This window comes from Podarcis gaigeae, assembly GCF_964106915.1.
Source record: "Podarcis gaigeae genome assembly, chromosome: 14".
NCBI lineage: Eukaryota > Metazoa > Chordata > Lepidosauria > Squamata > Lacertidae > Podarcis > Podarcis gaigeae.
In genome coordinates, this window is record NC_139690.1 from 8624026 (window position 1) to 8636843 (window position 12818).

The 12818-nt window shown below is 43.0% G+C and overlaps 1 protein-coding gene across 2 annotated transcripts in view; it reads right to left on the minus strand.

Annotated features, from left to right (window-relative positions):
• The window catches only part of NPTN (neuroplastin), a 46482-nt gene that overhangs the window by 18329 nt on the left and 15335 nt on the right, over positions 1-12818 (minus strand). For both annotated transcript variants that reach the window (XM_083712833.1, XM_083712834.1), the window contains 2 exons: positions 7700-7871; positions 5789-5883 (listed from right to left, as the gene is read on the minus strand). In XM_083712833.1, the coding sequence (XP_083568959.1) occupies positions 5789-5883; positions 7700-7871 (267 nt within the window). The remainder of the gene's footprint in view (positions 1-5788; positions 5884-7699; positions 7872-12818) is intronic.

Consider the following 12818-nt stretch of genomic DNA (forward strand, 5'->3'; position numbering starts at 1 on the left):
TCCTTTTTCTTAAGAGACATCACTGAGTAATAGACCTGCACATTTAGGGAATGAAGAGTATATAAAAGCCAATATTTCTAGTGCATAAGAAATAATTATTCAATATATCTTTTGTATATACAAGGAAACTTTTCACACCAGGAAAACTAACTGGACACTTATAAATGTATATTGCTTCTTTTCTAAACAAGTCTGTAAGTTGTCTCCAGAAGCATCTGCACATCTATGACTCATGTTTAATGTGTAATTCCAAAACAACTGAATGTCTGACCTACAACAGAGTGAAGAGTAAATGTTGAATGTAAGAAAGAAGGGGACACACACAAATTATATTTTTATAACATTCTACTCAGTAATGTATTTGTTTAAACCAGCACAATTTTGACACTTGAAAAGATGAACTTTCATGTGAAGCAAAGAACTTCTTCACTCTTGAGGACCCCACACCAGCACACTTGCTCCTGCCTAAGCAGGTCCACTGCCACTCACTTGGCCAGTTCTTTAACTCCCAAGACCTGTTGTAGAGTAATACTTTTGAGAGATTACGTGAGATCAATGAACTACCTGAGATGAACCTTCATTAGCAGATGGCTTGGTATGCTTCAGTTACCACCTCTAAAACCCATTCGCTTTCAAGGCAGCTAATTTTGTCACACGTGTCCTTCTAGGCGACTGCTAGGGCCTGATCTGTTAATCCAGCCAGAGTCCAATCCCAGGTCTCTGACACATATATCAAATACAATGGAAGTTATTCAAGGGCCCATTCATTCTTTACTACATAGAAAAGAATGCAGAATCATGAAGATTTGCAATGTTTTGGGTTTTTTAAAAGCTCACTACATAACCACAAAAATATAGTCACTGAATACCCGCAAAAATATAGTCCACAAAAATATATTGCTGCTTGTCCAGTGGGCAAAATGATGGGCGTTGTAGACCAGCAATACCCAGAGGGTCACAGGTTGCCAGTGGGAGGACATGAAAAATGAAGGACTAAAAAATTGTGACTGAATCCTAAAAAGACACACCCTATGAATGGGTGGTTCCAAGTTCTCAGAGATCTACAGCTGACATCTGTGAGAGATTTTTGTTCTGATGAAGTATGAAGCAGGATGAAATCCAGGACATATTGTCTAACAAACTGAGGTGTTTGGATAAATTGTTATTAATAGTCAGAAAAACTGGGAGGAAATGGAATGGATTCAAGTACCTTGAAAAAAAGCATGGCTGAGTGGCATGCATATTGAACAGGAGAACTCACACAGACATTTTATTGCACTTGTAAACATGCTAAATCTCATCTTCATTGTTTTAGAGTAGTGGAAAATCCTCATATTTTTTTCAAGAAGACCCATGCATTCAGAAGGGTTACAAATAAAGGCAGGAAGAGACAAATAAACACACATTTGAAGAATCTAAAGTTTGAAATGAAAGGACCAAAGGGAAGAGGCATGGTCACATTGAAAGTTGAAGATATGGAAGGTTGCAGTCTGGACAACAATGCTTTTTAATTAAGTAAACAGATCCTCAAAAAGGTTTTTGTCATAATTGGGTTTAGATAAAGTAAGTGAACAGAGTTCTAGTTATCCTTTGAAAAGCAATAAAATATTTTCAGAAAGCTGATTAGTTGAAGAACCTGAATTTGTAGCGAAAAAGGCAAAGAAGCAACAAAGATCACGGACAAGTTCTTGTCACAAAATATCAACAGGAGTTAAACAGAAGCAGCTGAGAGAGGAAAAAAGAACTTGCATTTTATAACAATTCAGCAAAGCATGATCATTCAACAAGAAAGGATAGCAAATTGAAGATAAGGCAAAGCCTTTGCTAGAGAACCAAGTCTAATGAGTGTAGAAATTATAGTTAGTGCAAGAAAGTAGTCCAGGTGGCAACAGGTGAAAAAAAAGTCTCTGCACAAAACCCTGGAAAGTAGGACTGTTAGAAGCATGAAAATCAGCTGATGAGCCCAAGAAAGGGAAAGAAAGAAGGTGCTGGAGGATGAAACAAACCATTAAACTTTAAGGGGGACGGGAACCTAAAGATGGTAGAGAGAAAATTAAGAAAGTAAATGGCACTGTGCTGAAGCAAAGATGGGGAACTTCAGTCCCTGGGGCCAGATGGGAACACTGTGCAAGCAATTGAGAGAATTGAGTTATTACCGTATTTTTCGCTCTATAACACGCACCTGACCATAACACGCACATCGTTTTTAGAGGAGGAAAACAAGGGAAAAAACATTCTGAATGAAACAGTGGATGTATCATTTTTGTGCTTCATGCTGTGACCACAGACATGTGATCTGATGGTGAATTTGGGGTGACCCAATGCAAAGATCCTGAGGATCCATGTAGATCCATGCTTTTTAACCACGTTTTTGCACCATTGCAGCCCCAGGCAACAGTGGGTGCGTGATTTTGGGGGGGCAGGCTGTAGCCATGGACATGCTATGTGATCTGATGGTGAATTTGGGGTGACCCAATGCAAAGATCCTGAAGATCCATGTGGATCCATGCTTTTTAAGCACATTTTAAGTGGGGAGGGGAGGAAAAACACAGAACGGACAAGGAGCAGGAGAGGGGTGTGCAGAGAAGCAGCTGGCTAAGAATGCAGGAGAGGGGTATAACTGGAGGGAGGAAAGGAAGGCAAAAGTTTTCCCTCACCTACCCACCCAAGCTAGCCAGCTCGGGCTCTCTCTCTCTCTCTCTCTCTCTCTCTCTCTCTCTCCCCCTCCTGCATGTTTTCAGCAGGAAACTCTGCTTTCCCCTCTGCTTGCCTGGAGGGGAGGGGCTTTCCCTGCTATTTGTTCCGTTTGAGCAAACACAGCAAGGAAACCGAGGTGGGTGGGCAGTAAGACCCTGAGGCAGAATGCAGGAAAGCAGCCACTTCCTCTTTTCAGGTTTCCCTTCTCCGAGACGAGCGATTTGATTTTTGCCTGATTTTTATTGCCTCCCCTCGCGCCATTTGGCTCCAGGGACCACACATTGGCTCAATAACACGCACAGACATTTCCCCTTCCTTTTTAGGAGAAAAAATCTGCGTGTTATAGAGGGGAAAATACGGTAATTTAGACTTGGTAATGATTAAGCAGTCATGTGGATAAATACAAAATCTATAGGAAACAGTGTACTTAACTTTTTCAACTTGCTATGTGTAACATTTACGATTCAAAGTTAGAGACTAGATTTAATGTTCTGTGCCCTATTGCTCTTTACAGCTCTAAATCAGTGTTTCCCAACCGGTGTTCCGCGGCACACTAGTGTGCCGCGAGAAGTTGCCGGGTGTGCCGTGGGAGGGAGGCGGGCGAGTCGGGCTGCTTTAGCCCCGTGCGTGCTCTCCCAGCTGGAGAGGTGACGCGCGCCTATGGAGGCTCCTGCCATAGGCGCGCGTCACCTCTCGAGCTGGGAGAGCACGCACGGGGCTAAAGCAGCCCCCCGCGACCCTCTCCCCGCTGGAGAGGTGACGCGCGCCTATGGCAGGAGCCTCCATAGGCGCGCGTCACCTCTCCAGCTGGGAGAGCACGCAGGGGGCTAAAGCAGCCCCCCGCGACCCTCTCCCCGCTGGAGAGGTGACGCGCGCCTATGGCAGGAGCCTCCATAGGCGCGCGTCACCTCTCCAGCTGGGAGAGCACGCACGGAGCTAAAGCAGCCCCCCGCGACCCTCTCCCCGCTGGAGAGGTGACGCGCGCCTATGGCAGGAGCCTCCATAGGCGCGCGTCACCTCTCCAGCTGGGAGAGCACGCACGGGGCTAAAGCAGCCCCCCGCGACCCTCTCCCCGCTGGAGAGGTGACGCGCGCCTATGGCAGGAGCCTCCATAGGCGCGCGTCACCTCTCCAGCTGGGAGAGCACGCACGGGGCTAAAGCAGCCCCCCGCGACCCTCTCCCCGCTGGAGAGGTGACGCGCGCCTATGGCAGGAGCCTCCATAGGCGCGCGTCACCTCTCCAGCTGGGAGAGCACGCAGGGGGCTAAAGCAGCCCCCCGCGACCCTCTCCCCGCTGGAGAGGTGACGCGCGCCTATGGCAGGAGCCTCCATAGGCGCGCGTCACCTCTCCAGCTGGGAGAGCACGCACGGGGCTAAAGCAGCCCCCCGCGACCCTCTCCCCGCTGGAGAGGTGACGCGCGCCTATGGCAGGAGCCTCCATAGGCGCGCGTCACCTCTCCAGCTGGGAGAGCACGCACGGGGCTAAAGCGCAACCGTCTCCCGGCTGGAGACGCGGGGCTGGGGCGGGGGAAGCCCGAGCTTCCCCCTCCCCCAGAACGGGACCCAGAGCTCTGGGAGCTTGTGGGGCTGGGGGAGGAGGAAGCCCTCCGCCAGCCTCCAAACCATGTCGGGAGACAGCGGGTGAGCGCGCTACGCCTCTCCCGCTGTCTCCCGAGTTTGCGGGGCTGGCGACGGGGAGGAGCAGGCTTCTCCCCCCGCCAGCCTTCTAACCAAGTCGGGGGACAGCGGGATGGCGGCGTTCCTTCGGAGGACGCCCCGTGCTCCGCGCTGGTGTTGGCCAGCCTTGCGCACCCAGGGGATCTCCCCCCAGGAGCGCAAGGCTTGCGGGCGGCGCAGAGCACGGGGCGCCCTTCGGAGGACGCCCCGTGCTCCGCGCTCGTGTTGGCAAGCCTTGCGCACCCGGGGGGGCGCGTGGGGTGCCCTGAAACAGAGGGTTCCCCATGCTGCAGACTGTAGCCTGCCGCCCAACGCGCGGGGCGCCCTGAAGCAGAGCGCCCCTCGCGCCAGGCAGACATGGGCCAGCCCCACAAGCTCGGGGGACAGCGGGGAGGTGCAGCACCGCCATCCTACTGTTCCCCGACCTGGTTTTGGGGGGGGGGGGAAATAAAGGAAAAATTTTTTTCCTTTATTTCCCCCCCCCAAAAAAAGTAGGTGCGTCCTATGGGACGGAGCGTCCTAAAAATACGGTACTTACTATTTCATAATAAAGTAATTATAAAATACCGGTACTTTCTTTGTGTTTATTTGATGCCTATTAAAGAGAGTTACTTTATATATAGTCAATATAGGCACAGAGTTAATTTTTTAAACATTTTCTAATGGTGGTGTGCCTCGAGATTTTTTTCATGAAACAAGTGTGCCTTTGCCCAAAAAAGGTTGGGAAACACTGCTCTAAATGATCACCATTTAAGCATCAAGGTAGTGATGACTTGTCATGCCAAGCTTTTCACAGTACTGTAGAATTACTTTCTGCCTCTCTTAAAAGAGAAAGTAGTTTGAGCTCCTTTGAAATGTTGTGGGGCAGAGAAGGGGGAGCGCCTGGGATTCACAGAGTATTGGACTTCTGCAATACTGTATGACACTCTCTTCTAGACCCAATGAAGATGCACAATAAGATCTTTACAGGAGAGTCTTTTACATTCGCTCCTGAACTGGCCCCACCCACAACTCTATTCTGAACCTAAGGAGAGATATGACATTTTCTACAAGGAAAGACATTCTGAAGAGAGCTGAAGCTTGGACAGACTGATGCTTAGCAGCAAGGAAAACTGTTTTGACAAAACATAGTGGGCAGCCCATTAAGCAGGGTAAAAGAGTACAGCAAGGAAACAATACCAATGTACACGCTATTCTAAGAATACAAAGTTTTCTGTGGGCAATTTGACAAAGCAATTCAACAGACAATCCAAATTTGTTGAGACATGTGTGGAAGATGACCACTCATGCAGTAAGATGCAACTGTGAGATGGCAAGAACTAAATAAAGTGATTCAAGAATAGTGATACAAAGAAACAATTAGTAGAAATTAAGCTTTTTAAAAAAGGAAGCAGAAAATAAAAATAAAGGCATACCTTTCACTTCTATAGTGGCATTTGCTACAGGGGAACCGGCAAATACGAACACACACAAATATTCCCCTGAATCATCTGCTCTGGGCTTTGGAATTCTGAAAAGAAAAGAAATGTGGATCCAGATAGTTAGCTCACAATTGGTAACAAATCAACTCTGGTTGCTGAGAAGCAATAGCTCAATCGTCTCTGGTTCATTCTGTGAACGAAAAAAGGGAATCTAAACCACTCCAAAATGATTGTTACATATAGTTAAAGTTTTCTTCTACACAAGAAAATGCAGGAGTCAAATAATTACGCATGGCACATATTTAAAGCGGGGTCTTTTCTAATTTTGTGCATTTGCTTGTTGGTTTAATGTAGCTTACTGGGAGATGCTTTGGTTGGAAATTAAACCTTTCTAGTGTTCAAGATGGTTAAGAGTGATTTTAAATCACTTGCCCTACCTTTCTGCAGAGCAACCTCACTAGTTTATGAGTTATGGGCATCACTAGCAATCTGTTAAGTGCTTTTACAGATCCTTGTTGACAAACCATTTGTCTCTCAAAGATACAATGCCACAAGTGAGAAAGTTCTGCTATGTGGAAAGCAGAACCCCATGTGCTGGTTGAAGTTTAAAGCAGGGGCTCCTCTGTAGATATTAACAGTTAGAAGACAACTGGGAATTTTAACAAAATGTTGCATAAGTGCTCCTGTTCACTGTTTCAGTCAGTCCTACTCTCCTGCATGACACACCACACCACTCCCAGGTGGTTTTCAATTTCCTTTTCCAGTCAGCCAGTATCCTGTGGGTACTGAGCATACTTGGGTGCTTTGGGAACTTCTGAAGAGCTTTTCAAACAGCAGCCCTGCATAAAAATCTGCTCACACCACAATCTCACTCCAGATCACCACGTCTTTAATTAATTTTACATCCACTAAATCCCCCCCCCCCGGCGATATACTGTAGTTATTAAGCACACATCAGTTAAAAAGGCTGTTTTCCCCTGCTCTGAAGTTAAGGACTAGAATATGAATGTTTCTAAAGTGACCAACAGTGCTAACCAAGTTGTATTCCAGCTTCTAGTCTTAAACTCAAAATTAGTGTGCTGAGTCAGGCAAAATTACCCAACTTTAATATATATTACAACTCAAGGCACAGATCCATATACTTGAATTTTAAACACTGACAAATACTATACGTTGCCCCAATGATCATGAAGACCAGACAATACTCTTGTGTGAAGTCACTGCCATGTTGAAGATGCTAGTAGCAAGGAAGTAGCTACTATTTCTAAGCAAGGCTGATACCCCTTTAAATCACCATAAACTGGAGTACACCCTTAGAAGTTCTATAGCAGGAGCTAAAGGTACCCAAGGTTCTGTCAGTACCATGCTCTAAGCATGGACCAAACCTTGAAATAAGCTGCAAAAAACTGGGCAGCAACTGCTAGCTCTAGATTTGATCCACTGTTGGAACAAAGAACAACCCAACTGCCTGATCTGGAGCATAGAACAGAAATATGCAATCCTAGCATATAGTATTGCCTAGATTGGACTTCTCACATGGTGCAATTTAAAAGAACTGCACCAAGGTAACTCAAATTCTATATGAGTCCTACACATACTACAAACTGAGGAGGTTTGCATGTAATTATGTTGCAGAGTTTACTCTTATTATTAAAGGAAGATGAGATAAATTATACAAAAAAGAATATTTACAACACAGAAAACACAACTTCTGACCAGCAGAGACTGTATTATTTTGAACATTACTCCTGATGACATAATGTTCAACATGAATCCACAGTAATGACTCTTAAATGTCACCTAAAATTTATTAGCCACACATGTCAAGTTTCACTGGAAAAAGTTTAGCTATACTGTAGCTTCATTCATTTTTAGGGACAATACCAAAGCCACTTCAAGGCTTACCTGTACTGGGTAGTGTCTGTGTTCTCTCTAGTATCCGAAATCTCTACACCATTTTTCACCCAATAGCTGTCAGTGAGAGGGCTGGGAAATGTTGTGAGGTTGCACTGTAGTGTGATGGGAGGTGTAGATTGTGGAATGATGATTGTATCATTACTGGCATTGATCCTGGGCTCTAAAAAAGAAGGTACATTAAAAAGAAGAGTAATCAGTTTCTGCACACTAAAATGCCCTACACATCACAACTAAATGGCAGAGGAACTGGGAGAGGGAAGAGAACTACACATGGAACACAGCTTCACTAGCTTAAGAGACATCAAGAAAGTCATACAGCGAACAGCTGAGCAGCAGAGAAAGGCAACAAGGACCAGTCCCCCTATATGAAAAGGGAAAAAAGAAAAGAATGAAATACATTCTGGAGTTTCTCATATTTAATATAATCACACGTAAGGTTAAGGTTAGTAACATTTACACCTTATCAGACTCAGCAGTGGAAGAGGCATAGTTAACAGCTATGCAAGCAAAATAAGCTCCATCCAAGTAATAGCCAATTCACCATTGTGAAGTTTTGACATGTACACATAACATCAGTTTGAAACACCTTCATCCTCATTTATGTAAGCAACATTCAGCCTATTCCACTAAAATAAAATAAAATACAGAGTTTTATCCAATATAGCGCTAAGTAACTTGTTTCATTAGCCCAAGGATTTACACTTGCGCAATGGAACTGCCCTCACCCTACATGCCCCATAAATCTGTTCTGGGTGTTTCCCCAACCCTCTAGATCAGGGGTCAGCGAACTTTTTCAGCAGGGGGCTGGTCCACTGTCCCTCAGACCTTGTGGGGGGGGGCCGCGAACTATATTTTAGAGGCGGGGAAATGAACGAATTCCTATGCCCCACAAATAACCCAGAGATGCCTTTTAAATAAAAGCACACATTCTATTCATGTAAGAATACCAGGCAGGCCCAAGAAGTAACCCAGAGATGCATTTTAAATAAAAGGACACATTCTGCTCATGTAAAAAGACGCTGATTCCTGGACCGTCCGCAGGCCGGATTTAGAAGGCGATTGGGCCAGATCCGGCCCCAGGGCCTTAGTTTGCCTATCCATGTTCTGGATCATAATTGGGTTGTTCACAGTGGGAAGAGAGGATTTGAAAGTTGAGTTGTACAAGCATAAATCATTGTGCTGATGGGACGCAATAGTTGGATACTGCTGATATTTTGGATGCTCTCATATACACCATTATAGATAAAATGCTGTTGCTGAAACAGGCAAATATCCTATTAAAGATATCAGTAAAGCACAATAAGCTGTGTCTCTGCTAAATCCCTGTATAGAGTTTTCCAAACTGAGTTGCCAATGCCAAACTTCCAAGAAGCTAACGAAGAAAATCATGTCATTATCAGACACTTAGATTGCATATAATACTTACATAACTTAAAAATACCAAGATTGTATTATGGTATCATAATACAATCTAAGAGAGATCAATGCACCACTTTAAATCACAGCCACACACTGGTGTTTTGTTTTTAAATTACGTGGCAGGTTATGATAGAAATAGAAGAAAATTATGTTTGCATGCATATGCACATGCGAACAACCCCACACAGTATCTAGGACTAAAGAGGTTACTCTGGAACAAGCAGTAACTAGTTCAACCAAACGGGCATGGAACAAATCCATTTGCTCCAGTACCTTAACCTCAAATATTGTGATATCACTTTGGATCCCTCCAACATTGTTCCTTTACCTTTTTAAATTTGCAATTATGGGTTCATCCACACTGTATTTTATAGTGTGCAACTAAAACTGGTGCTTGCATACTAATGCATCACATATTCAACATGAAATTACAACAGAGGATATGTGAACAACAATTTATATACAGTGAAGTGTCCTTACAAACACAGCCTTGGTTTATGGGGACTCTTTTTATATACCATAGAACTGAAGTGCATCAAGTTCAGTTCCCAATAACAGTTTTCATTTCAACATTCAAAGGAAAAAAGAATGGGGGTTCTTCTGATCCCTCTTCGTTATACTTTTAAGTTAAAAACAGACATTCTTTTGAGACATTTCCAGAATAAATCTAGCCATGGCAGTTAAACAGTGTGTAGATTTTTTAATTGTTGGATTTTTGAGCCCTTCAGGGCTCTGGGGCTAATTTATACAAGGCATAGGAGATCCATAAACAGGTCTCCCAATGCTTTTAATCAGGTTTTTTTCTTCAGTCGGAACGCAACAGAATTCTGTTCTGCACCTCTCAGGTGGGCGCCATTGGCATTATAAGAGAACAGGGTGAGTTCCGGAACCTCTTTTTCCTAGAAAATTAGCACTGTTTTTACTTTTGTTACTATGAAGTGCTAATAGGCAGCAATGAATGTTTATTCTGAAAGGTTCTACAAAACTTGTTTCCAGCTTTAATATGGTCTGACATCACATCAGAGAAGATTTAAAAGGTCCATTTGCATAAACATTCTGAAAGCAACGGATTAACTGAAAGGAAGAAAAATTATTTCAATAGTTGTTTGCATTTTATGCCTCCATTAACAAAACCTGTCATTTTTGCCAGTCTACAGTGAGAAATTGCACTGTTTTAAATGTTTCATTTATTTTCCTACCCAGCTGCCTGCCTGCCTGCCTGCCTTTCCCTTAAGAAAAATAGTAAATGTCAGAATAAGTTAGATTTTTAAAATAAAAGTTTTTGTATTTTCTATATCCTGTTCAGCATTAAAATGTATTGGCCCTTCAACTCTGTCCTGCAGCTACAGCTACTCATGTATAAGGGCCACAGGGTTATAACATGGCAAAACACTTTTAAAAGCAAGTAGCACCTCTATTTTTGAAACACCTCTTTTCATACCAGTCTCTCATTTCATGTAATACACAAATCCACATTATTTTATAATGCGGACTTTAAAAAAAGCTGTGAGAGAGACTGGGAAACCTAGAATGACATTGCCCATATGGATAATCATTTACTTCTGGTTAACTGTTGCGTGGGGAGAAAGTACAAGCAGCTTTATAGAAGAGCAGTGAGGAGGGAGACTGAGAAGCACAAAAGGTAAGGGCACAATTCGGGGGAGTTGAAGGAGATGGTAGGGGGGATGCCTCAGAAATTATTTTCAGGGAATGGAAGGTGGTGGTGGAACTTCTATCCCAATTTAGGATTGCATGTAGGAACTGATCTAGGTACAACTGTGGCCCAAACAGGGTTTCTAGTGCAGGATCCTCTTGAAGCCCCTCCCTTGGTGCTATGACAGGTGCTATTATGCAGACTTCATTAAAGAGGAGAACAAGAAATCTATAAAAGGTGAAAGTGTGTTTTAATCTGGTTTATAGTTCATAATTTATTTTAAGACTGATATTTAGGAGACATACTTTTATTAGGAAATATTTTCCTTTTCCTTTCATTTGGCAACATGTGATTGTCAAAGGGCAGCATTCAGAGCAATCAGCAGGTATTTCCCAGGATTCCTCTAAGTCCAAGAGATAGAGCTATATTGCATTCTCCCAAATTGCAAGTTATTTGTTATGCATTTCCTACTGCAACCTGAACACCAGAAATCTAAAACTCAACTGAAGATGAGAGCAGAACATCAGCAACTAAATGTCCTCCCAGCTCCATTCTTCAGGTGCTGTTACCTTGATGTTAAAAGGTTACACATTCTTGCTACCCACAAACTGTGATCAACCAAACTCACTCATACAGTTGAAGCAATAAGAAAAAAAATAAAATGAATAGCAGTTCTAGATCAAAGATATTTGGTGAGCCAATTATTACTGCATGTAAAAAATGATGCACTATCAATACTTGAAAAGGACACACCCAGATCTCTATTAGGAAAAGTTGTAAATGTATGAACAATGTTCGAGTGACTGTTAAGCAGGAAAACGTGGAAACCAAAGCAGAAGGAAGGGGGCAGAGTAAAGATGCACAAGACTTTGGGAGATATATCAAATGGCATAGTTACTAGTTTGTCTCTTGGAATTATCCAGCTTAAACTGCAGAAGGATTTTTTAGCATTGTTTTGTCACAAGGTTGTTATCTGTATTTTGGAAGATTCTAATTACCATAATTGGAAAGAAGCATATTTATAAATCTGATCTCAAAACATGAAGCCAGTACTGTAAGTCAAAATATCCCAATCAAATTGTTTACCATCTACATTATTAGCTTTACTCATGACTTGTATGTTGACACATAGAGCCATTTTCCATTTCATGTAGGAAGATTCTGTAATCCAACGCAATATGCTGGCTGCTTTCTTTTAATGTATTTTTTTTACTGCAAGAGCTGTTACCTTACATAGCTTTACATGCTTCCACATCACTGTCAGTTTTACATAACTGGGACACCCTTCAAATGCTCTATAAAGCATAAGTCTCAAAGTTACAAATGAACACAAAGCATATCTTCCTGACGTACAGTATTAAACTTTGTGCTTTGAGTTTATATGAAAGTTATACACAACACTGAAAACTGCATTTCAGAAACCCAAGTAATCCATAACATAGAAACTGGACAATGGCAAAACAGATGGAGCGTGATATTTGACTAAGTTTTACTCAGCATAGACGTACAATAATTAATGGATCTAACTTAGTCATGCTAATTAATTTCAGTGAGTCTACTCTGAACAAAACAGTCCTCTTCTGTGTGTGTATTACTGTCTTTGTAGGGCCTAAAATGGCTGGCATCTACCTACGTCAACTCTATTACAGAGAACTACAATATTGTCTTGCTCGTCACTGTCTTGGCAAAGCAGCACTGTTAAGAAGGTATGCTGGGGATGGCAATTGAAGCTTTGGCTTTATCAGTTCCTTGTCAGCCAAGCTGCCTGTCTGCCTATGTTAGCCACTACACATTATCTAGAACCTATTTGTAACTAATGGTGACCCTATTGCTTCACCCTATATGGGCGTGCACTTCTTTGACCAACACCTCTTCCTTCCACCCTATATTTAACACAGTATTTTCTTACACTTAAACCATAGAACTCTGTACCCACATTTGTTCCCTTGCTAGGCTTGTAGCTCCAACCATTTCTTTTACTGTGGTATTACTCACTGTTGACCCTAAAATGTACATTTCTTTGAAGCAGGTACT